Source organism: Mixophyes fleayi, chromosome 3 (genome assembly GCF_038048845.1).
Source record: "Mixophyes fleayi isolate aMixFle1 chromosome 3, aMixFle1.hap1, whole genome shotgun sequence".
NCBI classification, from domain to species: domain Eukaryota; kingdom Metazoa; phylum Chordata; class Amphibia; order Anura; family Limnodynastidae; genus Mixophyes; species Mixophyes fleayi.
Genome location: NC_134404.1, coordinates 272,934,212 through 272,961,282, shown reverse-complemented (window position 1 = coordinate 272,961,282; position 27,071 = coordinate 272,934,212). Strand labels below are relative to the sequence as shown.

At 39.6% G+C, this 27,071-nt stretch overlaps 1 protein-coding gene across 2 annotated transcripts in view; it reads right to left on the bottom strand.

Moving 5' to 3' along the window:
* SHPRH (SNF2 histone linker PHD RING helicase) overlaps positions 1-27,071 on the bottom strand; it is an 83,249-nt gene that overhangs the window by 20,602 nt on the left and 35,576 nt on the right. For both annotated transcript variants that reach the window (XM_075203598.1, XM_075203597.1), the window contains exons 13-21: positions 21,216-21,472; positions 20,696-20,817; positions 20,303-20,391; positions 14,888-14,980; positions 11,816-11,923; positions 10,482-10,624; positions 8,505-8,678; positions 7,326-7,388; positions 4,861-5,086 (exon numbers count right to left, since the gene is read on the bottom strand). In XM_075203598.1, the coding sequence (XP_075059699.1) occupies positions 4,861-5,086; positions 7,326-7,388; positions 8,505-8,678; positions 10,482-10,624; positions 11,816-11,923; positions 14,888-14,980; positions 20,303-20,391; positions 20,696-20,817; positions 21,216-21,472 (1,275 nt within the window). The remainder of the gene's footprint in view (positions 1-4,860; positions 5,087-7,325; positions 7,389-8,504; positions 8,679-10,481; positions 10,625-11,815; positions 11,924-14,887; positions 14,981-20,302; positions 20,392-20,695; positions 20,818-21,215; positions 21,473-27,071) is intronic.

Genomic DNA, 27,071 nt, shown 5'->3' with positions numbered 1-27,071 from the left:
ACAGCACAACCTCTGTTCCCTAAGACCAAGGATCTTTTTGTTCTTTATGATGCTCAAAAGCAGGGTCGGCTGGCTTCCAAACAGTCACTTGCCCGCTGGATCACTACCACTATTAGACTGGCTTATGCTCGAGCATCTCTGCCTGTCCGATATCGTTGAAGGCTCACTCTACCAGAGCTATTGACGCTTCTTGGGCGGTGCGTCATGGGGCTTCAACTATGCAGAGAGGCTACATGGTCATCTGTCCATATATTCTCTAAATTCTACAGGTTGCAGGGCTTTGCATCCTCTGATGCAAGATTTCGCGCGCAAGGTATTGCGTGAAGCCATTCAAGAGCATTCCCTCCCTTAGAGGCAGCTTTGGTATGTCCCCAATGTCTCGCAGCGTCCCCAATGATAGGAAAGAGAAAAGAAGATTTGTACTAATCGTAAAATCGATTTCTCTTACTCCACTGGGGGACACTGAGCATTCTCCCTTGTTTTGTAAATAGTTCTGTTGTGTGAGTTTTATGCTTCTATTCTTTGCCCTACAGGGCTCTCCTTCCTCATATGCTTGGTTAGTCAAATCTGAGGTATCTACAGGAGAGGAGGGGCATAGTAGGGGAGGAGAGTGAAGATCAAAGAAGATGATAAGTGTCTAAACTCCTAGTCCCACTACTATATCTCCATTGTCTCCCAGTGTCCCCCAATGGAGTAAGACAAATCGATTTTACGGTGAGTAAAAATCTTTTTTCCCACCAGCCACCTTGCAATGCACATCCTCTGCCTCCTTCGTCGGAACATGTCTGGCCCAGAGAGGGGTCTATCCGGGACTACCACCAGCCATCTGGAAGGTAAGCAAACCTTTAGGCCCAAACTACCTCAATGAGACAGGAATATACTGAGAAGAGGTAGGAGGGAAGAGTTTTTATCCTCTTTCAGGTTTTCTATCAGTAAATTGGAAGGAACATGCCTGTTTCTGTCTGATGTGTGTCCTGGGAAAGTACTGGAAATCTCATTTTTGTAGATATTATGAATAGTAAAGTACATTTTGTGCCTCTCTTTTAGCAGTGAGCGATACACCACAACCCTTGTTGCAAATTGTAATCATACAGTATATGCCGTGCATTTTTTAAAGCAGTTCCATACAATCAACAGCATGGTCACCAAACTTTCATACTGTCACAACAACACTTGTGTTGCACTTACAGTTTGGAAATTGCCCTTAGAACCTCTTTGTGATGTTTTTATCTTTAGCAGCCCCCTTTCTTATAGAACATTATGTGTTCACCTATACTCGGTTGCCCTAGGACTTCACCCATAGTAGTAGTAGTAGGGGTTTATCAGCTTTATTAAGGTTGAATAACCTACATGAATAGGCACTCCCAAATATCTAATTAGCCTGCACCTGTACTGAATAGAAATGCTACGCAGCTGGTGCTTAGCAACCAGCTAAACACAGAAAAATCAGTAAACAAAGCGAGGACACTGGTTTTTGCTGTCAAAGCAACCAGCCGAGAGAGATGCGACACATGTGGCTGCTGATTAGACTCTAGACTTCAATAGTCGTTACTAGGCAGCCGACTAACTGTCTTTTAACAATTGTATCATAGTCTGTGTATCTGTGTATATACCATAAGGAGAAAAAAAAATGTTTAAAATTAATGTGTAAGCCTTAGTTCCAGTTCCCTATAACTGTCAAACCTTTAATAAAGCACATATATAAAACTTGGAACTAGTTAATTACATGTTGTGGGAAATTATTTGGAAATTTTATAATTGTGTGAAAGTAACTATGTGAAGAATCACATAAAAAGTATTTAGTTTCTATGTCAATATTTTTCCCTTTACAATGGCCATTCAATAAAACTATATTTATTTATATTTATTCTAATGTGCAACCAAAAGAAAGCTCATCTGACCTGAAAATAAGAGTAAAATGAAATTCAATTAGGTGGAATAAGAACCAAAAATGTTATGTCCATGAGAATTGACATGTCATAAAAATAGGATTTTTGTTACTCACCGTAAAATCTGTTTCTTTTAGTCCATTGGGGGGACAAGAGCATTTTAAACTAAAAGTATTACGGGGTAGCTTCACTCCTACTATGCCCTTTTCTATAGGAACTATTACTTCAGTTATTTTAAAAGTCCAAAAGAGAGGGCCTAACAAGGTAAAGAAAAACCAAAACAGACAACCAGCAGACAATCAGCGCAAACGGTGGGAGCACAGTGTCCCCCACTGGACTAGGAGAAACAGGTTTTACCGGAGGAACAAAAAATGTATTTTCTCTGTCGATCTATTGGGGAACACTGCAAAACATTGGGGCCATTTCAAAGCTGCCCCTAAGAGAGGGATTGCTATGAAATGACTGCATGCAAAATCTTGCACCCAAAGCTAGCCTCCTGAGATGCAAAGTCCTGCTACTTGTAGAATTTGGCAAAGGTATGTACAGATGACCAAGTAGCAGCCTGGCGCAACTGTTCGGCCGAAGAATCATGACTCGCGGCCCATGAATCACCGACAAGCCCTGTTCGAATGAGCTGTTAAGCCCACCGACACTGTCCGAGCCGACTGAACGTAAGCCAGCCGAATAGTGGAAGTAATCCACAGCGCAAGTTTAACCATGCTTGTGTGCACCATACAGCACAAACAGATCAGTAGTCTTTCGATCCGCAGTGGTACAATCCAAATAATGCCGAAAAGCCCTGATCTTGTCCAAAAGCAACAAGGACAGATTCGAAGACTGCGAATGTGGAGAAAAGGTTGGAACAACAAACTCCTGGTTTAAATTAAACCAGGGGACCACCTTAGTGACAGAAGAGGGCTTAGTGTGATGCACTGCTTAGTCCAGATGAAACCCAAGAAAGCCCCCAACTCGGACACCTGACGCGCCGATGAGACGAGTAAAAATTCTACCTTCCAGGTAATATAACAGAGATCTACAGACTCCAATGTTTCAAAGGGCTCTCTAGTAAGGGTCCGCAGTACCAGATGAAGGCTCCAGAGTTTAACCAGGTGCACAAAAAAGGGATGAACATGACGAGCCCCCTGCAGGAAGGTCTGGACATCCTTTAGACTTGCCAACTTGCCCTGGAAACAGATGGACAGCTCTGAAACCTGCATCTTTAAAAAGGATAAGCGGAGACCTTTGTTGAGACCCGCCTGAGGGAAAAAATGGAGGTTTGGACAAGGAGGCAACATGATGGTACATGCGGGGTTAGTCTGGGCCTACCAAGATGGCTAGTACCCTCTCCCTCTTGAGCTTATAGGGCACCTGTGGGAGCAAGGAAATCGGCAGAAACAAGTACACCAGACGCCACAGAATCATGATTGCATCAATTTACCCTGCGGCTGGATCCAGGGACTTTACACTGAAGAGAGGAACCTTGAAGTTCAGACGGGATGCTATGTGATCTATCTCTAGCCAAACCCAACGCTGAACCAAAGGGCAAACACGTCTTTGTGAAGAGACCAGTCTCCAGGATGGACTTGATTGCAACTGAGGTAATCGGCCTCCCAGTTTTCCACACCTGGAACGTGACATTCTGCACAGGACATGATCCTCGTCACCATCATGGCCATTGCGTTGCGGGTGCCCCACTTGATAGTTCAGGTAAGCTACCATCATTGCATTGTCCGCCTTCACACGTTTGCCGCTAGCAGCCTCTGAGCATGTACCAGCAGTCTGTAAACCACACATAGTTCAAGCACTTTCATAGGCAGAAGTGTCTCCTGAAGGCACTGGAACTGGAGAGCACCAATGACCACGCCCCATCCCAACAAACTGGCATTCATGGTCACTAGTATCCACTCCCAAGATTGGATGGAAAGACCTATGGTAAGAAGCGACAGGTCCAACCACTAGAGGAGGGAGTGGCAAACTGTCGAGGACAACCTGATGAACAGTCTGTCCAGATAAGATAGGATATTTCGAACACTTCCGAAGAAGCTCCCTCTGCAACATCTGAGAAAGAAATTTGGCAAAGAGAACCACTTCAAATATGGTTACCAAGGTGCCCAACAACTTCCTGCTTTGCCAGGAAGGACCTGGTCTTGGACAGGAGACAAGAGAACCTTGTCTTCTGGAAGAAACACCCACTGACACCTGATGTCGAAATTGAGGCTCAAAAACGCATCCTCTGTGCTGGAATTAAGAAAAATTTGAGCCAGTTGATGATCCAAACGTGTGCTTCCAAGAAGGATCTTGTTAGGCAAAGATGGTGGAGCAGAACTGAGTAAGATGGGGCCTTCAGCAACAGATCGTCCAAGTAAGAGACAACTGTAATGCCCTAAGAGCAAAGGAGAACATTGATGACAGCCATTGTGAAGGAGATACTGATGCCCCTCCCAGATGAAAACATGGACATAGGGATCCTTTATGTTTAGGGAAGCTTGGAACTCCTCCAGTTCTATTCCCGTGACGATAAATCGTAGCGACTCCATTTTGATATATATATATATATATATATATATATATATATATATATATATATATCTATATCCCTGAGCCCAACGCCTTGACAAAGTAAAAAAATTATAAAATAAAACAAAAATGCAAGGCAAGAGCCCTAAAAAATACATGTCCGGCTCCCAGGGCACTTAAAATAAACTAAAGATATAGTTCCTATAGGAGGGACATAGTAGAGGTGGACCTGTCCTCCCAACACTTTTAGTTTAAAGTGTCCTTGACTCCAGGACCGCCTACTATACCCCAATGTGTCAACGTGTCCCCCAAACATGAAAATTGGTCTGGTCATGAAGGGGCAAAAACACTCAGGTCTTTAAGTGGTTCACATTTAATGATCAGAAGGTCTAAGCATTGATATGTGTATTATCTATAGAATCAGTTTCTCATGTTATTATCCTCTTAGATTCACCTTATATTCTTTTTTCCATGCCTCAAACAGCTCCATGAAGTTAGTGCCTTCATCAGTAAGCCAAATGTCCATGCGGTGACTTCTGGCAAACGATAGTATTGCTTTAAATGAGCGTTCTAACTCACTGGCTGCCCACAGACCTCGGCTGGTTTTAGGCAAACGTTCATCCACCAGGCCATTTTCCTCCTCAATCATTTCTTCAAATATAGCAGTCTGGCCTTTTACCCTGCAAATGTTATTGCATTGATAATGATTAGGCTTATTTTTATTAAAAAAAATTTAATGAAAATAAAAAGGCCTGTTTAAACCACAATCTCCCTCTAACAACATTATTTTAACCATGGTCATATTTGTGTTTTAGGGAGACAGTTAAGTAATGTTCAATTGTTAGAGAGAAATTAAACATTGCGATTTAACATTAATGAGAACAATCAGTCTTAAAAAACATTTGATGAATATTAGAAAGCAGCACCTTGAAATTTTGGTATCTGGCAACTACGGAGAAAATATTTGCATACATAAATAACAAGGGGTTTATTTATGATTGTAAAGCTGTAAGTATCAATACGTAATGCTGCAAATCGCTTCTGTTCCGGAATCCCTGGTAAAGACCGCCCCCCTCCTCCACAAAAACTTTTTCCTTATAGAAAATGGCTAATGGAGGATATGCTATGCACCTGCTTGGCTAACGTTGGCGAATGCTCATAACACTTTGACCCAGTGAAGCCAGAGAGGTTTCAGCTGGATCCCACTGTACAAGTCAAGTAAAGACATCCTTTTCACAGCTTAATAAATTGCCTGACACCACTGTCCCCATAGAGGTTAATTGGGACCGCTGTAAGAGACGATTATTAGGTTCTGACTTCTCCTGCTTTAGCCTTTTGTTAAATAAGGAAAAACGTTGTGAAAGAGCCTTTAGCCGTTGTTTACGGCAGCATTTCGGCTCTTCACTCCTTTTTAAATAGACCAAGAGTATCATAAATACACTGAAGTCTTGTGTGGTTGATTCATTTATGACAGATCATCCCCTCAAAGAAAACCGTCGGAAGGCTTTTCACAAATCCTACCTCCTACTAACTATAACCATAACTTAGTGCTAGCTCTGTAGGCGACCGCTCTCATAAGCCAACTTGATTAGCCGCCGGCTGCATGTGTGCTTCTGCTTTTCACAATGTAATTTTAAGGGAGGTCAGTGTCTCAAGCTCAATTTTCCCTCCCGGCACTACCCCCTTCCCTATCCTACTCCTTCCCACATCATGCCATTACACATCTTTTTCTTTTTTGTTTATGCTCTCTTTACCAAAGCCGGTCATATGCTCAGGCCCTTGATATATCATTTACTGCTTTATTCTGTATAATTGGGTCTCCATTTTATTTTTTGGTACACCTTATAGCTTGTTTATTTCTCTGTAAGTTTGCTATCATCATTGTAACTAGCAATTGTTGCTTTTAGTTTTGAATAATATAAATAAAGTTCTTTAAAAAAAAAAAAAAAAAAAAGCAGCAATTTGTATAAAACTGTTCAACTGGATAGGGAAGTGAACATTTCTGAAATTACTGTGGGTGGGTTCTACAATTCATATAGAAAGGCCATTCAAACAGTAACATTTGGTAAACGTGTAGTACAAGGACTCAGGAGTGCCTTTAAAATGCTGTTTCGCCAAAATCCCTTTGGATGGTCCAACTACCCTGGTAGTAAGGGCAGTAAAATGGAAGAGAGTGCACTTGAGCATAAGCCATCCAATCTAAAATCTGTGTTAAAAACAGAGAGTAACACTTAACCAGACATCTGGGGGTAAATGTATCAAGCCGTGAGTTTCCGGTGGGTTTGAAATGCAGAGATGTTACCTATAGCAACCTATCAGATTCTGGTTATCATTTATTTAGTACATTCTACAAAATGACAGCTAGAATCTGATTGATCTCCACTTTTCAAACCTGCCGGAAACTCGCAGCTTGATACATTTACCCCCTGACATTCCTGGATCAGCTTTTACTGCAGTAGGGAGATGTTAAATAGTGAAATGAAGAGCGTGATTAACCCAATTAGTCTCTGACATCCACATGCTTCACAGAAAAATAAGAATGTATTTTGATCACTTATAAGCTTTGTTCATACCATACCATGACTGCTTTCTATCAACACAAACAATTGCTTGTTTATTAAACATATTAGCCTGGCATACTGACAAATTTACAGAAATCAAAAGAGCAATAAATAGTGAGGAAGGTTTATTTACAGCCAGGAAAAGGCTCAAAAGCTTCCCTTGTGTTACTAAACTATGCTGTATTATTAACATATGAATCATATACTTGAACTTCCAGCTGCAACATAACAAAACTATAATGCAATATTATAGCCATACAGGATAACTAATTACTAATTACTAAGCTATTCAATATGACAATATTGTTGTATCTGATTTTCAGAAGACAATCCTCTTTGTTGTGAGGTAGGTACTTACGTGTGAGAGAAGAGCTTTGACTCATAATCTGTGAATAATTCATCAGCTTTACAAAAGACACAGCTGTGAAGGAAAGAAATGACAGAGGCCTGCTGTTAGAAGCATTTCCATTCTTCTGCAGATAACAGGACAGGACAGGTGAACCATAATTAAGGGAAGTATATAGGCGACCACTGCAAAGACTATCTATTTAATAAAAATAAACAATTCAAATTTTACAGTGAGTGCAAATGTACAATTACAGTGACTGCACTTCCAGTAGATCAGCAGTGTGACCCTTGGTGTGTTCAGGGGACCATACTTTAGATTTTGCAGAGAAGCACTGATCAAAAATAAAGTGCATGCTCTCTTACAATGTACTCTGACACATTGTGACTGAATATTAATTCTAAAAGGCGTATTATTATGGTTACTGAAATTGTTAACTATTGTCCTTTCTGCATTAAAATTTATAGGCTTCTTAAAATCTTCGGTGACCGATTTACGTATATATAGCTACCACATATTGAGCAAGGTTCTTATACTTATTGTGTCAGGTTTCAAAAAAACATAAAAATGTGTAACTTTAATACAACACTGCTTAAAAGGGTACTGCATATATCTCCACATATCCACAACACAATTTTATTGAAAAGCTATGTATGAGGTGTACAAAAGTCTCAGCTCTTTCAATTATTGGGGGAGAATTCCAAGAGGGGATGGCCCCGAACTCATAAACAATGTAGAGTGCATGTTTATTTAACATTTCTGATACATTCTGGTGTTCAGTATAAAGTACATATTAAAGTTGTTTATAATTTATCTACTTGTGAGCTAGAGAATTCAGTGAGCATATGTCAATTCAATTTGAAAAAGATTGCAGTCTGAGCTCTGATATCCTCCTTCTTTCCCTTATCCCTTAACAATAGCAAACAGTCAACACTATTGGTTTGTTTACATTGTTGCAATAACGTTGCAGTTCTTTGCAAAACAATTAACTATTTGTACTGCAGAAAAGCTAACCATTTAAATGTTGTTTTTCAAACATAGGACTGCAGAAAATACAATGATCTGTAAACACAGTTATTAGTTTATCAGTTGGGGGATACTCACAATATCACTCTAAAAAAAAAAATGGGTCATCATCTAAAACATGGAAAGTTCCAACTTGAAACATGCTAGTGATAATATTACACATACATATGGAGAGGAAGTCGGCCAAGTCTGAGATGGCATATTGATGCAGTCTGGATAACTTTTTGAGATGGAGGACCTTCAAGGTTCTTTACTGCCTCTCTAACATGGTTTTGGCACTTTCTCAGTTCTTCCATTTGTGTGGTGACAATGTACTGAAGTCCTCTGCAGTCCCGGAACCTAAAATATGAATAGAGTACGTTAAAACCCAAACACAAATCAGACTGTGTGGAGAAAGACCTGGAACAATCTTTTCATGTTTTTTTTCCAGATGTAGATCCAGACTGTTTAGTTTGTGAGTAACAGTGAAAACATAACTTCATTATTGCAAGATTAAAATTATACATATAACAATAATTCATTTTGTATTTCATGATAAGTAGGTTTCACATTGCTCTTTATTGTCTTATATGAGCTACTGTTGGTCCATTTGCCCATCCAATCCTTACTGTTGGCCCATCTCTTCTTCTGTTCCGAGTTAGTAACCATTGAGTACTCTTGTAGGATCCCAGCAGCATTGCATCAAAGTATGAATAGAATAAACAAATAGTATAAGGAAGAATTTAGAGCAAGGGGTGGCACCTACAAGTAGAGGAAGGAGGAATCTAAATTTTATCTTTTAGAGAGTGCTAGAAACTCTTAGTGGTGGGGGTTAGCTTGGAATGATTTGGAAGAGGGATACTGTGCAATGCTTGGGCCAATTTTAGAGAAAATCTGTATACCAAAGTGTGGCCCACTCAAGGATTAGCATTTAAAAACATATATGCATATGGTTGTCCAATTTTTATTCCATGAAATAACTTTAGTAAAAATTTCAGACGTGGCATTATTGAAATTAAACATATTTACAACTATTGCAGAGGTGATATTTAAAACATGTCCAAGATAGGTATAAAACCATTTAACACGCCTGTAAGAACGTAAACAGTTTAATGTTATGATGCCTGACATGCATCCACATGAGATATACATACATAGATCCATGTATGTACATTAGCTCAGGGGCGCACGCATGGGGGGTTTCCGGGTCTCCAGAAACCCCTCCCCTCCGCTAAAAAAGTGCCTTACATAGCGGCAGTGTACTATACTTTTCAACTCATTCTTAGACCCCACTAACAGTAAGTTTGAAACTTCTCATTTTTATCGCATGGTGCATCCTGCTTATAAGTGTATTATTGAGAGGCAGCTTATTTTAAAATATTAGTGGCTGCATCTCAATCTGTTGTTTCTATTGTTTAAGATGTAACGTTTTTCAGATCATTGTTGCTAGCTAATTTTTTTATAGTTTGAGTTCTAGCTAGTTTGTTGCTTTGTTAAGTTTGGTGCATCAACATCCTTTCCTTTGAGCCTTTATTTTTACTTTTCCGGTCTTCATTGATAATTAAAACTAAAGGTTTCTTCCAGTACCAGGGTTGTCTAGAGCTTCAAGTTGTCTGCTTTAAGCTTTGTCTTGCCTCCCAATGGAGAAAGAATATATATCCTAGTTATGTGCACTGGCCTCCAAATAAAAGATTTAACAGTAAGTGACACCCACCCCCCCCCCATAGGTTAAAATCATCATAATTTATTTATATAGTGATCACTAAATCCACAGCGTTGTACAGGCCAGCCCCTGCCCCATTGGGGCTTGCAGTCTAAATTCCCAAAACACACACAGACACATACAGACAAGGGTTAATTTTGTCAGCAGCAAATTAACCTACTAGAGTGTTTTTGGAGTGTGGGAGCAACCAGAGAACAACAGAGAACATATAACAGTGGAAGCAACCAGAGAACATATAAACTCCACACAGATAAGGCCCTGGTCAGGAATCAAACTCATGACCCCAGCGCTGTGAGGCAGAAATACAAAGCACCATGTTCAGTGCTTAGCACCATTAACATCATTATCATTAATGTCTATAAGTACCTCATTGTGTACAACTATCTATTTAAATGACAGCCTTAGCCTTGTACAGAGTACTGTAAGACCCCCATTCTTACTTGTCAGCCATGGACAGCTTGTTCACTTGATGTTTATAGTTGACAGTTATTTCATTTTGCACACGCTGGACAAGATCCTCATCATTTGCATTTTGGACTGCACGCTGGATAACATCAATCCACCAGGGGGATGAAAAATTAATCTGCAAAAGTTTAAAAAATATCAGCAAGGAGGAACTGGAAAATCAAAAATAAATAAATCTGAAAACAGCTACCTGTGCATAGGATCTGAATGAATCTATGTCTGCCCCGGACTGAATGGCACATGTCATGAATGGTACACATCAGCTGTGCTGTCACTAGGGTAAAAAAACCGCACCCCGCTACATTCAGTTTTAAAACACTTTCCCCATTTGCGTAGTCTGGAAACTGGAAAAGTTTATGGACTACTATGTGCTTTTTCCATGCTCCAGAAGAGTCCCAGCAACGAACCACAGGGGAATACTCCTAGGGGTATATTTACTAACTGCAGGTTTTAAAAAGTGGAGATGTTGCCTATAGCAACCAATCAGATTCTAGCTGTCATTTTGTAGAATGTACAAAATAAATGATAACTAGAATCTGATTGGTTGCTATAGGCAACAACTCCACTTTTCCAAACCCGCAGTTTAGTAAATATAACCCCATGTCTTCTAGCAGTGAAACAAACCTAGCATCTGTGTCCCACCCCGTAACATTTTCATTAGACTGGTAAAAAGTAAATCAAATACAAGTTTGAATTGTATGTACTGTGTGGTCAGAATGAAAAGCTAAACACAGTATCTGTATATGCTTTTTATTTTTGGACTTTGAAAGAAGTATGGGCCTCCAATGCATTGGTGTTGAAACCACATGTAACATGCATCAACAAAACTTAGTAAATCCTCAGCAGACAATGTCTTTGAAGCTCATGGACTAGAATAGCTTGGGATCCTGACTCTTTACAAGCAAACAGCCTGCATTCCAGTTTTCTTAAATGAGATGCTAAGCAATAAGAGACACAAGGTGATTATATCCTCGCAGTGGAGACACCTAGTGGCAATGATGGAGAACAGGCTGAACTTTGAAAACATTGAACTTACTCATTTATAATAGGAACCACATCAATTATATTTTTACTTATATTATAAATCAGACTGAACTCTCTGCACCATGTTGTGTTACCGCATGTAATCCCGATTGTTTAAAAACTATTAGCAAGTTTCATAAAATATTAAGGTCTCCCTTGGCAAATGTGTGCAAAGCTTACCCTATGTAAGTGAACAGAAGCTCTTTATCTATTATTTACCTATCTGAAATGAGGTGACAACCTTATTATATATTAATATACAAAAAATATATTGAATTCAATTTACCTTTCTTTGTAGTTCATGAATATTTTGCAGTACTGGCTGCAACGCCTGATGAGCTTCAGAAACTTCTGCATTTGATTTGACCATGTAGTGCTCTTTAAGCTGTTTTATCTAAAAACAATAAATAATTATTGTATTAATATAAAATCAATGCTACTATAAACTTTTTAAGTGTAAAACAACTTTTTGCAGCAGGTCCAGGTACCAGATAATTTTTATAATGGTCTTTTTTTTCCCACACTGAGCAGTTCTGCAAATTCTATGCAAAAAGATTAGGCAGAGTTATGGCTGGTGTAAAGGCAAGGGTAGGAAAATACCATGATGTTGGATAGGTGATAAGGTAACAAGAGAGGGAAAACAGAAGTGTGTCACTATAAGCAAACAATTAATTTATTGAAATTAATAACTATATAATTTTAAGTATGGTAGGAGAGTTGCAAAGTTAAATAGTGGTTTAGGTGAGAAAAAAAAAACATAAGTCCATCAAGCTCAACCTTTCCTTTTTGTAAACCCCAGTTAAACTGCTCAAAAAGCATAGTCCAATTTAAAATCTTTTTACAATTTTCTATAGTGTCTGGCAATACCTGTTTTAGTGGGAAAACATTCCATAGTTGCTTGGCTCTTACAGTAAATGAATCTCCTGTAGGTGAGTCTCTAGCATGTGAAACAATATATATTTAGAGTGTCACATTTAAAACCTTCCCTGAGTTACCAAATTTCAAAGCATGCAGCACCTGAAAGGAGTGGTCCAACTCCTAAAAAATAAACTAGAAATTAGTGAAAAAGAAGAAATAATGTTTGTTGCAATTAACATGTGTACAAGTAAATAAAATAATTTGAAATGGTGCAGACAAAAGAGAACAAAAGAAAACGTTGTCCGGTGCTCTAAAGCAAACAACAAGGTGCTGCATGGTTTGAATATGGAGGTTCAGGGAAGGTTTTAAATGTGCCACTAAATATATATTGTTTCACATGCTAGGGACTCACCCAGGGTCTGATTATCCAGTAGGCAGACTAGTCTGCATCCAAGGGCACAAACCTTTTGGAGGGGCCCAAAATGTATTACAAGGAAATATATAAACTGAAGTTCATTTTAGAATAGCTGTTCTCCAAAGTAAAAAGAAAACATGAAAAAAAATGTAGTAAGGTTAATTTAATCTTGTTCCCATGGTAAAAAAAAACCAATGAATCATCCTTGGGCGGGTGCTTGAGGATAAGTGATTGGGGGTGACAAGTATGGGACTGGTGCATACATGACAGCGCTCTCCCCTTCACAAATTCACCCTCTGTAGTGCTTGTTCATGACTCAGTTCTGCTATACATTTCTGATTTTAATGACAATGAAATGAGTGACAAACATTGCCCTGACCCTTCTAAAAACCCAAGTGCTACTGAGTTTTGAAAACACTGCAGGGAAGCTGGATTTCAAATTAAGGACATGTTCGTTTTTACCTACCGCATATTTGTCTGGCGTAGAAAGCGAGGAGGCTCTAAGAGAATATTAGTCTCTAGGGCGACCTGATTTCTTAATCAGGCCCTGAACTCACCTACAAGAGATGCCTTGATGTTGGCAATTGAGCTTATTCCAATATAGTTATATTGTGCACAAAATTCTTCTATTTATGTATATGTTGACACATAGTGATTTAAATATTGTTTGCTTTAGAGCACCGGACAACATTTTCTTTTGTTCTCAAATACACAGTGGTCTTAACTGTCCTGGCTGCAGTTTTTCAAATGATTTTATTCACTTCTACTAATTTAATTAATTTAAAGAAGCGCACTTTCTTCTTTTTCACTAAATTCTTACAGTAAAGAACCCTTTTCATAGTTGGAGATTAAATCACTTCCAGATGCAAGGGGTGTATCTCTGTGGGAACCTGAAACTAAACATGCTTATCTCAGAATGTTCGTAAAAAAATATTAAAATATTGATATGCAGTGATCACTGCACCTACTTAATCTTCTAATATTAATAAATTTAGTTCAGACCGTCTTTGCTTGAAACTGAGATCTTCTGTAACCCTTTTTAATTTAGTTGCCCTTCTACAGTTCTGGGACAGATTTTGTGCATTGCTGTCTAAAACCTAAATCCATATCTAAGATGAAGAAGCTTCACCAGTGCCTTATAAAAGGGGCAATATGATACTTTGCTCTCTTGATTCTACACCACTTAAAATTATAATATCCTGCTGTCTGGATGCATCAGATTGCATTGTATGGTTTTCACAAGTCTATGATCTACAGTTGTACCAAGATCATTCTCCATCATAGATTTATCTCATAGTGTTGCATCTAAAGTCCATAAAGTACATGCATTTTTTCAGTCCCCAAAATGTACATAACCTTACATTTATCTACATTGAGCTTCATCTGCTATGTTGCTGCCTAATCTTCCAAAATATCTAGGCCCTTTTAAATGATAAGAAATTACAAAGGAACGCTGTTCCACTACATAACTGTGTGTAATCTGAAAACACACAAAAATTACTGCAAATTCCAACTTCTACATCATTTATAAACAAATTTAACAGCATTGGTCCAAAGATAAAACCCTGGACTACATCACTTTGTCCACTTAAAGTATGACCCATTGACAAATGCTCTCTGGCCACAATCTTTTAGCCCATTTCCTATACAGGCAAGTGTTTTATGGACTAACAATCTCTAAACTATACAATAAGTACCTGTGAAGCACAGTGTGAAACTCTTTTAGAAGAATCTAAAAATACATCATCAACTGCCAACCTTTTGTTCAATTTATTACTCACTTCTTCATGAAATATAAACAGAATGTGTTGACCAGATCGTGTTTAATAAATAGGGGGCAGATATAGCAGGAATGAAAAAAAGAAAAAAAAAATTTTTACATTTCAGTTTGCAAAGTTGAAATAACATTTTAACGAGGACAACTCAAATGCTCTCTGCTGCAAGATTATAGAGACCGCAAAAATAACTGACTGGAGTCACAGTTAAACAAAAATAAGGCCAAATTTTTGTTGATATAATTTCCATTGCATGGTAATATTTCATGTTCAACATTTACAATTCAAGTACTAAATAAATAATGATAACCTCATCTTCCAGTCTGTCATCGCGCAAAGTTGGTGGGATCCCAGGATGCTTTGCATTGAGCAGTTCCATCAGGTTGTGTGTGGAGTGCAGTCTCTAGACCAAATAGAAGAGTGGCATTAAATATGTGTTCTATAGACATTTGTTTGTTAGGAAGCCAAACGATTAGCCACCCTTCACTTTGATTAACCACGGTCTTTTTTTTATTATCTTCTCTTTATTCTAATTACATGAACATCCAGTTTCTGGAAATTTAGATTTTAAATTATATATCTATTTTTTTTTTAAAAGTAATTTTTATTAGGGTTTTTTTCAAAACAAAACAATGAGTTTGAAACATACCAAGAGAATGTATAAACATACTGTATACATATGAAACTCAAATGATTACACACAATAGTAAGAAAGACTTAGATAAATTATCTAAAATCCGGTATTAAATTATATATCTTTAATGAACACTGCATGAGATTTGTATCAAACCAATGATGTTTCCACAGATACCCTACTACATAGCTTCCTTAAGAACGCCATTCCCAAGCAGTGATAGGGTTGTAGTAAATTAGGGTAGTAGTTTACAGACAAAATCTGGTACTCTCACTGGTTCTCAATAATGCCACTGCACATCCCTAAACAGTTATACACATAAAGGACCATTCCACTATTCAAAAGTTGCTATATGAACAAGTGCCATGACAAATAAGGTGCTGCTGCACTCAAAGTAATTTGTTAACATCTGAAGAGTGCAATGCTATCTTTGTTGCAGTCTTGCGCGTCTTGAGGACTCATCTCTATAAGGGATAAGCAGCAGAGAGGGGAAGGTAGTACACGTTTTAAAAAATTGTGTTGCCATTGTCTGTGAGTGAAGATTTCAAAAGAAAAAATCATGTTATAAAGCAATTTTTATTCTATAATTATACAGCTTAGGACATTCAATTCAATGAAATGCAAACATGTGCATAGTAACCAGAGTTACTTGGATCATATTTAAACTGTTAATTAAGTTAATAATTAGACTGCATTGATTATTGCAATTGAGCCCTCCAAATGGCTGCCTTCAGCATTTAAGTAACAGGTTGGCAATAGATGTACTTTAATATCGATATTAATGAAAACTTCTGAGCCTTGCACGAACTGTAATGTTAGAAGTTCTGGTAAAGATATATAAAATAACAATAGACATACCATGGGGTAGTATGACATGTCTAGGTTTCATGTTTGTAAATGTTTTTCCAAGGCAGAACAGGTTTTTGCCCATTGAAATACTTAACTTGGGTCGATTCTTTTCCCACAATTCAGACACCTATAAGGGGATATTTATGAAAACTGGAGCAAAAAACAAAAATGGTGTTGCTTATAGCATAAGATTGTAAGTGTGAGCTTTGTAATGCAGCTTACAAAATGAAAGCAAACATTTGATTGGTTGCTTTGGGCAACACTGCCTTTTTCCATTGCACCAGTTTTCAAAAACATCCCTGAAAGAGTAGGCTTACTGAGCAAATTTGTGTCACAGAGGTCACAATTTTGTATTTGAAAAGTATGGGAGCCCTTGATATACCTGCATCTATTATTCCACTTGTCCCAGATTGTCGTTTAATGCTGCCTGCTACAGATTCAACAACGGTGCATCCTAGGAATTCTACAGGATGCACATTCTATCAAAATGGGATCGTGCCTTGTTCATATTACACTCATATCAAAGAAACACCAACAATATCTTGCAGAGAGTGGAAATGAAATGGCCTAAACATAAAAATCACTGTTTGTTTTCGGTCTTAGTTTGCCACAGGTAAAATAGGATATTTATACTTATATAAAATCAGTTACCCTTAGTCCACTGGGGAACACTGTAGTATATTGTAGGGAATAGGCATGTGGACACTTTAAGAAAGTTTACACCTGACCCTAGCTGCTTCCCTTCTATACCCCCATTCCTGTTAGGCCTCATGAAAAACAAGAAGTGAGAACTGAAGGACAAGGCTGCGAGCTCTGAAACAAAGCTCATAGAAATGGCCATAAAGAAGACAGTTTTCCACATCAGAAACTGCAAACCCACAGTGTCCAAGGGTTCAAAAGGGGGATGCTGCAAAGCATTCAAGTTTAAATTCGAAGGCACACCAGAGGAAAATATGGAGGCTGCAGGAACATTCGCACATCAGGCTTAAAAGTGAGTCTTCTTTGAAAGAAGACAGAAAGAGCCGACATCTGAACCTTAAGTGAAGTAAGGCACAAACCAGCGTCCAGCCTGTCCTCCAGACACGATTATAGATTTTGGCTGAACCTAGCTTCCGAGACCGAAGCATGGTCTGCACCACACGCTCAGACAAACCCTTAGCTCGAAGAATAATGGTTCAGCAGCAAAAATGGTCCTTGACTTAAGCAGACACCACGACCCACCCCATACAAGGAAAGAATGTCAGGATACCAGGCCCACCAAGGCCAATCTGGCACCACCAGAATAACCGAAAAACCCTCGGTCATCTTCTTTAAGACTCTCAGTAAAATGGCTACCGGAGGAAACAGAAAACCAGATGGAACTGCCAGGGAACATATATGACATCTACCAAGACAGCCTGACGATCTCTTGCCGTGGAGCAGAAGAGTTCGACCTTGTGGTTCAACCAAGACACTATCATGTCGACGTCAGCTGTTCACCAACTCGCGAAACACCTCCGGTAGGAGAGACCATTCGCTGGGATGAAGAGCCTGCCTGTTCAGAAAGTCCGCCTCCCAATTTTCTACCTCCGGGATGAAAATTGCCATGACGGCCCGAACGTGAGTTTAGGTCCACCGAAAGATCCTGTAGGTTTCTCGCATGGCTAATGAACTCCTGGTGCCGCCCTAGGGATTGAGGTATGCTATCGCTGTGGCATTGTCCAACTGTATCTTTACTACCCTTCCTGCAGCAAATGTTCTGCATTGATTAAAGTGCAGAATACCGCTTGCAGTTGCAATACATTGATTGAAAGCTTTGATTCCTAAAGAGTCCAAAGACCCTGAAAATGGGCGTGAAGACAGACAGCACCCCAACTCCGAAGGCTGGCATCCATTGTCACCAAAGTCCAATCCCAGATTGAGAATGGATGACCCAGCAGAGATGTCCATCTGCAGCCTCCAAACGAGCGATTGACACACCCTAGGGGAAAGACGGAACACTTGACTGGAAAGGTTCAGGTGAGATCTGTTCCACTTCGAGAGGAGTTCCAGCTGAATCTTCCGTGCATGGGCGATAGCATCTTGTCCAGAACTTTCATGCAGATGTGTACAAAGGCCTGTTTGACAGCCAACAGAGAATTTACCATCTTCCTCAAGGCCTGAATGTGGTCCGGTGACAAAAACACCTGCTGTTTTTTGGGTGGCAAAGAGAAAACCCCAAAAGATCATCAGTTGAGACTGAGTCAATTTGGACTTCTTGTGGTTGAGGATCCAACTGTGGTACTTCCTATTCTATGCCGTCACCTGGACATAGGACAGGAGTAGCGCAGGGTAAGAATATTATCCAGGTAAGGGATGACAGTAACCCCCTTGGAACGCAGAAGCACAGCCATGACCAGCATGATTTCGGTGAAAACCCGTGGAGCCATGACCAGACCAAAAGTAAGAGCCCTGGTACTGGTAATGGTCCAACTGAATAGCAAACCTCAGGAGGGACTGATCACCCTCCCAGATGGGAGCATGCAGATCGGCATCCTTGATGTCTAGAGCACCATGAACTCCCCCTGCTCAATACTGTGAATTATCGACCACAAGTACTCCATCTTGAAGCTTGGTGTTCAAATATTTGAGGTTCAGGTTCGGCGTGAATGACAGTCGGTTTTGGAACGAGAAACAGGTTGACATAAAACCCCAAACCTCTTTGAGATTCCGGCAACGGAATAACCACCCTGAAAAAAATCAGGGTTCGGATGGCCTCTTGCAGAGCCAGTTGTTTCGTCCGACATGTGGGGGGCCCCATAGAAAAGAACCTGAGGAGATAGAATACGTAGCCCCGGGTCCACAATTCTCTACACCCAGGCATCCGTGTACATTGAAATCACTGACCTCGAAAGAGGAGAAGACGGACTCTCACACAGCAACCTTCGGTGGACAGAACGTCTGTCATGCCAACTACTTGTCTATCGACCTAGCTGCTGGACACCAAGCAGACGGTCTAGCGTGCATGTTGCAAACCACCCCTGGGGGCGGACAACTGACCCCTGGATGACTGACCACGTGATGTGCCGGAGGAGTGAAAGGAACAAAACCTGGGCATCTTGGGTTTAGGAGCCTTAACAGGAAGGTAAGTACTCTTACCTCCTGTCGTGTGACCAATAATAATGTCAAGCTCCGGCCCAGACAAAACACTCCCTGAAAAAGGGAGTGTTTCCAGAGCCTTTTTAGATTCCACATCAGCCTCCCAGGACTTAAGCCAGTGAATCCGATGAGCCGAAACAGTAGAGAAAGATCTGTGCCCCTATCAGTCCCGCATCCAGGGCCGCCTCCCCTAAATAGTCCTTAACCCTATGAATCTGTTCCACCAAAGGAAGCAATTCAGAACTTGGTCTTCCAGCCAATCCTCCGAAAGCTGTTCGGACGAGTGTTCCACTGCTTTGTTCATTCAAAGCGTTCCACAGCTTTGTTCATTCAAGCAACACCCCTGAATGGGGCACCAGCTGTCACGAAAATGGACTTAAGAACCCCCTTAATCTTACAATGCGCAATGTGTTGGGAATAAGAATAGTAATGACCTTAGCCAACTGCGTAACAGGAGCGTCCACCCATGGAGGCGCTTCCCATCTCAGGGAACCTCAGGGGGAAACGGATAAGTCAACGGGACACCTGGAACTTTCTATCTGGTGATGACCAGAGCTCACCCAACATATCCTGCAACTGGAAGGAAGAGGGAAAGGAAAAGGAACTCTTCAACCGCCCTGCAAACAGAGAATGCTCGCAGGGACTGCTGCCTCCGGAATGTCCAGCATTTGGTACATAGCCCATATAAAATCCTTTACACTCTGACGGTCAGAAATAAATTCCTCTTCAAAAGAGGAGAGTTCTCCACATCCGAATCTACAACCTTGTTGCCGTCCACCTGGGAAGAACAGTCAGAATGTGACTCATTTTCTGTCTGGGGAATCATAGGTGCAGCATGCAGCCACAGACGCGTCTCCGATAACAAATGAGGCAAAGCCTCCAAGTAAAATACAATAAATGTTAAAATAAATTAAATAAAATCTAAAACTGTCATACACGCAGAGCCACTCAACTAAACAGCAAGGCAAGTATAGATGTGGAGGAGCTAGGGTCAAGTGTAATATTTCTTAAAGTACCCACATGTCTATTCCCTATACTATACCCCAATGTTTCCGGTGTTCCCTATTAGAAGTAATACACAGTTCATTTTTACCTTTCAAATTTTCCTGTTCTTGCCATACTTACTTGTAGAGAGTCAGTTTTAAGTTTTTCTTTGTGTTCTTCTGATGACCTCAAAACTTCTCTATATAATTCCACTGCCAACAGGAACTCACCTGAAAAAAAAATTAAAAACACCTTTATAAAAAACAAACCAAAAAGAAATATAAAAACCAACAGTGAAAAAGTCTAGTTATCTCAATAAAGATGATCTATGAAACTATTCTGCATAGCAGTAAAATCTCTATCCCCACCAGAGGAGACATCTAGTGCTGAATCATGGTCTAATAATGAACATTTTCCTCACTTATTCCTACTAAATTATTATACAACAATAGTAACTAATACTAATACCACCCAAAACTTGTATGGTCCCAACAATGGCATGACAGCTTCATGTGCTTTGCTCCTATTTATCACCTTTGATGATGTGGATTCCAGCAAGACCATTAAGGGCACAGACAAGCTGGCGATGGGCCTCTTCACACTCAGTGCGACATTTCTTCTGCAGCGATGTCAGCAGCTCTTCCATTGTCATTGTGCTGTAAAGGATAAGTGCAAAATGGGACAAACTTCAATTATGCAGCTGATATTTCCATGGTTAGGTATATGCCCATCTGACACAGACAACCATTTGCATTATATAAACTACCTTCTAGTCGTATAATTTATTTGCCAACTATTGTGTGTCAATTACGCTAGCTAATATCATTTGGTTTTGAGTAATTTAAACTTGGGTAACACTGGGCTGCGGTTCATATGTCATGTGAAAGTCAAATGGTTGTCTATATAACACCTCTGTTAATAGTTATACATGTCCAATCATTAGAAACACTTGAATATTGAGTGTATATAACAAACAATTGGTTCCAGGTGAGGACTTTCATTTCATTACACCTTTAAGGTGTGCGCATTAAGTTAAAACAAACATGTACATTACCTCTTTTGTAGTGGCAGAAATTCCCCACGCACAGCCTGTGGGTGGCAACAAGCCTGTCTCAGCCTCAGCAGAGGATATAAGATGGAGGATACTGTTCGTCGGTCTAAGCTGCTTAGTTTCAGAGACCAATCTGATATCTTTCGTAGCTTTGCCAGGGCATCCTGACAGCAAACTTCATGCTGCCTGTGGTAAAAATGTCTCTCCACTGGGGAGAAGTGCAACCAGTGAATATCTTCTGTTTGAGCTGGGATTTGAATCTAAAAGGCAGAAAATCAAACAATCACACTCTAAACCGAATCAGGATTTTAGTCTTGGAGCTCAATCACCATCAGTCATCCACTTCTTTACAAAAGCTTAAATATGTGTAAAATAAGGAATCATGCTAGGTGCTATGCTCAATAGCTTAGCTATGTAGACAACAAAATAAAGGGTAATGTTTAAGAATTGTTTCCCCTTTTATGCATACAATGTAACAAGTATTATATTTATATAAAAAACATGCTGACTCTGACAGGGCACAACACATTTCACCAACAGTTAGGAGCCAGGACCAAAGCACAGAAGCCAGCAATTTGTAAGAGAAAAATTAGTCATCTGAGCTGGTAGGACACTTCCAGGGTCAGCCAGACAGCAGCAGTGAGGAACACCTATCTATTTAGATAGCTGTGGCTTGCTGCAGTACGAAGTTAAGCTTATTCTCATGAGATGATACATTGATCGCGTCTTTTTCACAAGAAAAAGCGGTTTGCATTATCTGTGAGTGACAGGCTGGCTGTGAATCAGAGTGCAGCAAATTAAGTCATGAAAACAAAGGGTAGGGAGGGCCACTGTTCATGAGAGAGAGCTTACAATTTAATTGACACAGGGCACAGCTGAAACAAGAGCAGCGAATGTGGCTCAGACTGGTGATTGGGACAGTATTAGTGCAAGTAGTATCGGTGGAAGTATGGTAAGATCAAATAAAGAGATGGCTATTGAAGAAGGGTCTAAAGATCTGAAGGCAGTATGAAAGTGTGGTCATTCTAGGAAATCCCATAAGTGGGCTATGAGGCAAGGTGCAGGTCAGACGTAATTCTTAGAGGGTGAGAGGGAAAACTTTGAAATAAGATTTCAGATGTATGAGGGAGTGTTTTTAAGAGCTTTTTAGTTAACGGTAAGCAATCTGAATTGGATTATGGAAGACACAATAAGCTAGTGTAGGAATCTACAAGTGGTGTGTGTAAAAGGAACTGTGGTTACGCCTCACATGCGCACGCTATCCTCTTATTCTGTTCTCAGATACACTCGTTATAAAACTCACACTTTTATGCACTTTCCTTACACAATGTTGCCTTACTCAGTCTTTTGACCACACTAAATAACACTTAAGCTTTACAGAATTATTTATCCTGTATTTCAGCGTATATATTCATTATAAATAACCAAATAACCAATACTCACAACATATGTATGTATTTAAATCAAAGTATTTTACTGCTAACACAGAAAAGCTTGTTTTCACAGTACACACATATATCATAACGTTGTTCAACATAACATCGTATATCAATATAAAATTAACACTAGGTTCACCGTTATTCCTTACACTATCCTAGCTTTACATATGTATCCTTGATAAGAATTAGTATTTATAATATTGATTTAACTATCACAGATATCAAACAATATATGAATATAAATAGTCAAATCAACATTACAAACACATATAACTTTATGTATATATATATATATATATATATATATATATAATTATTATCGATGATATTTGTCAAGTGCTTGTATCCTGGATCCAATTCTTGATCTGCAATGTAGGGAACGTCCCTGTAGTATAGAGTCCTTTTCTGTAGCGTAGTGTAGGTTTTCTGTAGTGTAGTGCAGTAGAATATATATTTTCTGTAGAGTAGTGTAATATATATCTTTTCTGTAGTGTAATGTGTGCTTATTTATCCTTTCCTGTAGTGTAGTGTCTTTCCTATAGTGTAGTGTGTTTTCTGTAGTGTAGTGTTCGTTATCCAGGGGCAGGCAGGCAGAAAGAGAGGGAGGGGGAGTCCCGGGTCTGGCTTTTATAGTCCAGACCCAGAAACTCCCAGCCTACCCAGCGGTAACATGTGTGTGGTGATTCTCCACACACACGTGGAACTTGTGTGTGGGCCAGGGGTGATGATGTCATCACCCCTGGCGTCTTCCCTCACTGTGTGCGTGCCGACTTGAGTCCGGCCAAGAACAGAGCCATGTGAGACAATAACTGATTGCTATTGGTGAGTGGATGTGACAGTTTAATAGGTAGGAAGTGAACCTGGAAAGAACTGTCACAGGCCAATGAAGTCAAGGGTGTGTAGGAGGAGGGTGATTAACAGTGTCAAAACCAGAAACATTGTCCAGGAGGATGAGTATTTTGCTGTATATCACTGCATGAAAACTATGTTTAATCTCACCTACTTATTTATCAAGTTATGAAAACCAAGCTAACTAAGTCAAACAGAATTATTAAATTAGGGAGAGAATGTTTGTGGACTGTTATAATCTCATCAACAGCCTTACAAAGAAGAAAAACATTGTATAACATGGGCCAGGAAAGAAAAGGAGAATCCACAAAATGGCTACATAATAACTTTAAAATGAAGTGGTCATGTAATAGTAGCTGTTGTTTTGTGATTGGAGCCTTGTCATTTGGATTATTTTACTATTTATTGCAAAATGTGTACATTGGATGTGCACAATATAGTCTAATAAATATGTTGTGCATACTATTGCTTTATTGTAGTTTAGAAAGCATATATGAGGTAAGACATGCACCGATCAGCCACATTAAAACCACTGACAAATGAATAACATTGATTATCTCGTTACATATATATGTGGGATATATTACGCAGCAAGCGTACAGTCATACAGTCAGTTCTGGAAGTTGATTATTAGAAACAGTAGGAATGTGCAAGTGTAAGGATCTGAGCGACTTTGACAAGGGCCAAATTGTGATGGCTAGACGACTGGGTCAGAGCATCTCCAAAATGACAGGACTGGAGTGTTCCAGTATGCAGTGGTAACTACAAAAAGTGGTCCAAGTAATGACAACCAGTGAAGCGGCAACGGAATCATGAGGCCCAAGGCTCATTGATGCACGTGGGGAGCAAGGCTAGACCGTCTGATCCAAACTCACAGAAGAGCTACTGTATCACAAATTGCTGAAACAGTTAAAGCTGGCTATGATAGAAAAGTGCCAAACCACAGCTTGCTGCGTATGGGGCTCCGTAGCCGCAAACCAGTCAGGGTGCCCATGCTGACCCCTGTATACAACCGAAAGCACTTACAATGGACACACGAGCACCAGAACTGATCCATGGAGCAATGGAAGATAGTGGCCGGGTCTGATGAATCACATGTTCTTTTATATAATATGGATGGCAAGGTGCATCTGCATCATTTACCTGAGGAAGAGATGGCATCAGGATGCACTATGGGAAGAAGACAAGCCAGCAGAGGCTGTGTGATGCTCTGGGCGATGTTCTGCTGGGAAACCCTGGGTCCTGGCATTCATGTGGATGCTACTTTGACACGTACAACCTGCCTAAACATTGTTGCAGACCAAGTACACTCCTTCATGGCAACATAATTCCCTGAAGGCAGTGGCCTCTTTCAGCAGGATAATGCACCCTGCCACACTGCAAAAATTGTTCAGGAATGGTTTGAGGATCATGACAAACAGTTCAAGGTGTTGACTTAGCCTGCATATTCCCCAGATCTCAATCCGATCAAGCATCTGTGGGATGTGTTGGAAAAGCAAGTCAGAGTCATGGAAGTCTCACCTCGCAACTTGCAGGACTTAAAGGATCTGCTGCTAATGTCTTGGTGGCAGACACCATAAGACACCATCAGAGGTCTTGTGGAGTTCATGCCTTGATGAGTTAGAGCTATTTTGGTGGACGAGGAGGATCTACACAATATGAGGCAGTTGTTTTTAATGTTGTGGCTGATCGCTGTATATGCTGTAAATAGTTACATACATGCAATAGGGAACTCGGTAGGGAAAAACAGGAAAATACATGATTATTCTGCTCCAGCAAATGAAATCATGCCCTTCTTTTCATCCCTTAGGCTAATCCCATCTACCTTGCTTATAGTTTGCTGCAGCTTCTTCAGTGTGGTGCTTCCACCCACATTCTATAAAAGCCTTCTAAAGTTATTTCTGTGCCGGGACGATCTGTGCACGTGCAAAGCCAGCAAATGGCCTGACTGCTTAATAGCCTAGTCCAGGGGACCTCATGAGAAGTCCCCTATGCCCCCGCTTAATCTAGCTCTGTATTACAGGCCTAATTTAAAGTTGTTAAAGGTAGATAATTGTTCGCAATAGACTCAGAGGTTGAACTACGACCTATTACCAGTTTAAACTATTCCTAATATACTACTCTACAGCATATCTTTTCCCTCATATATTATTGAACCTCAATTTATATGCATTACCTGTTGGTTATTTCTACTATTTCTCTACCGCCCTTTGGTTAATGCCTATACTGTTATCTGTCTATTTCATGTAGAAAACATACTTGATATTGCTTAGATATAATTTTTTTATTGCCATCTAGTGGTATCCTTTATTATTGTACATGTTGAATTGTATTTGTTCTGTGTTATATAAGGGTACTACTACCCTTTACTTGTTTGGAGTTGCCTTTGGGTCATTTCTGTGTAAGATCCTGGAGTGGAGGGTATGGACCTGATAATCATGATTTTCTTTACACTGACTGAGTATCTTTCTTGATTCATGGTTATAGCTAATATGTAAAAAGATTTTCTAAAATTACCTTATCGGAGTGACCGTGTTTTCCATGTTTATATTTCATTTGTGTGGTGGACAAGTTTTTGGACAAACCTACATCTTTAAAAATTGCATCACCCTCTACTCCTAAAATCTAAACAGGGCAGATAAAGGAAGACCTCTAATAAGCCCATCTCCTCCTCATAATCTCCCCTAGACACTGAACAGGATTCTCATGTGACAGATGAGGATTTCTCATGTGTGCAGATAAAATCCTACAGCTCTAGGATCTCAGGCCTAGGACAACGTACGAGTGATGTTACATTAATCATTCCTTCCAAGCCCCGATTGATTTTCTCCAAGTCATGTCAGAAAAACTAGAAGACTTGGAGAACAGAAATAGTAGAAATGATAAAAACAAAAATATTTATACATTTCTGTTTCAACTTCTTTATGTTATAAAAAAGTGTGTTGTTTAAAAAGAAAACAAACCTTTGCATGTGTGTTTATAAAGGGCTTCTAATGGTATAGTGCAGTGTGATGAGGTAATGTAGTGAAAGGGTTAGTGTGATGTAATTGTCAGGAAACATCGGTGTTTAGGAGTGATAAGGTCAATTAGAGTAATTAAGGAAATGATGGTTAAGGTTCAGATGTGAATTAGGAGTTAAATATGTTTGTGGTAAAAAAAAAAAGGTGCATTTGCTCCAAAATCACTTAGAAGAACAAATTCCGCTTACTTGTAAATTTGCATCACGTAACTTAGTTACTACTATCATACTAACATTAGAACGTATTCCTCAGATACACCTGCATTTGTATATGGGCGTATGCACGCATAAGATTTGTGTTCTATTTAAAAGTACAAGTTGTGTCCGAAGATGAATAAGTCCCTCTTTTCTCTGTGGTATAATGACACTTAATTACAAAATATTGTGTATGAATAGGGTAATAGGACTTGTATTTATAACTAACACGGTTATGACATATCTCTTCGTTCTACATGCGCCAGTATACACATTTGTAAGCTTGACGTAGAAATACTGCTATTTTTTGTGTTCAACGTATCTTGAGATACATGCCTATTAAAGTACACATGTGAG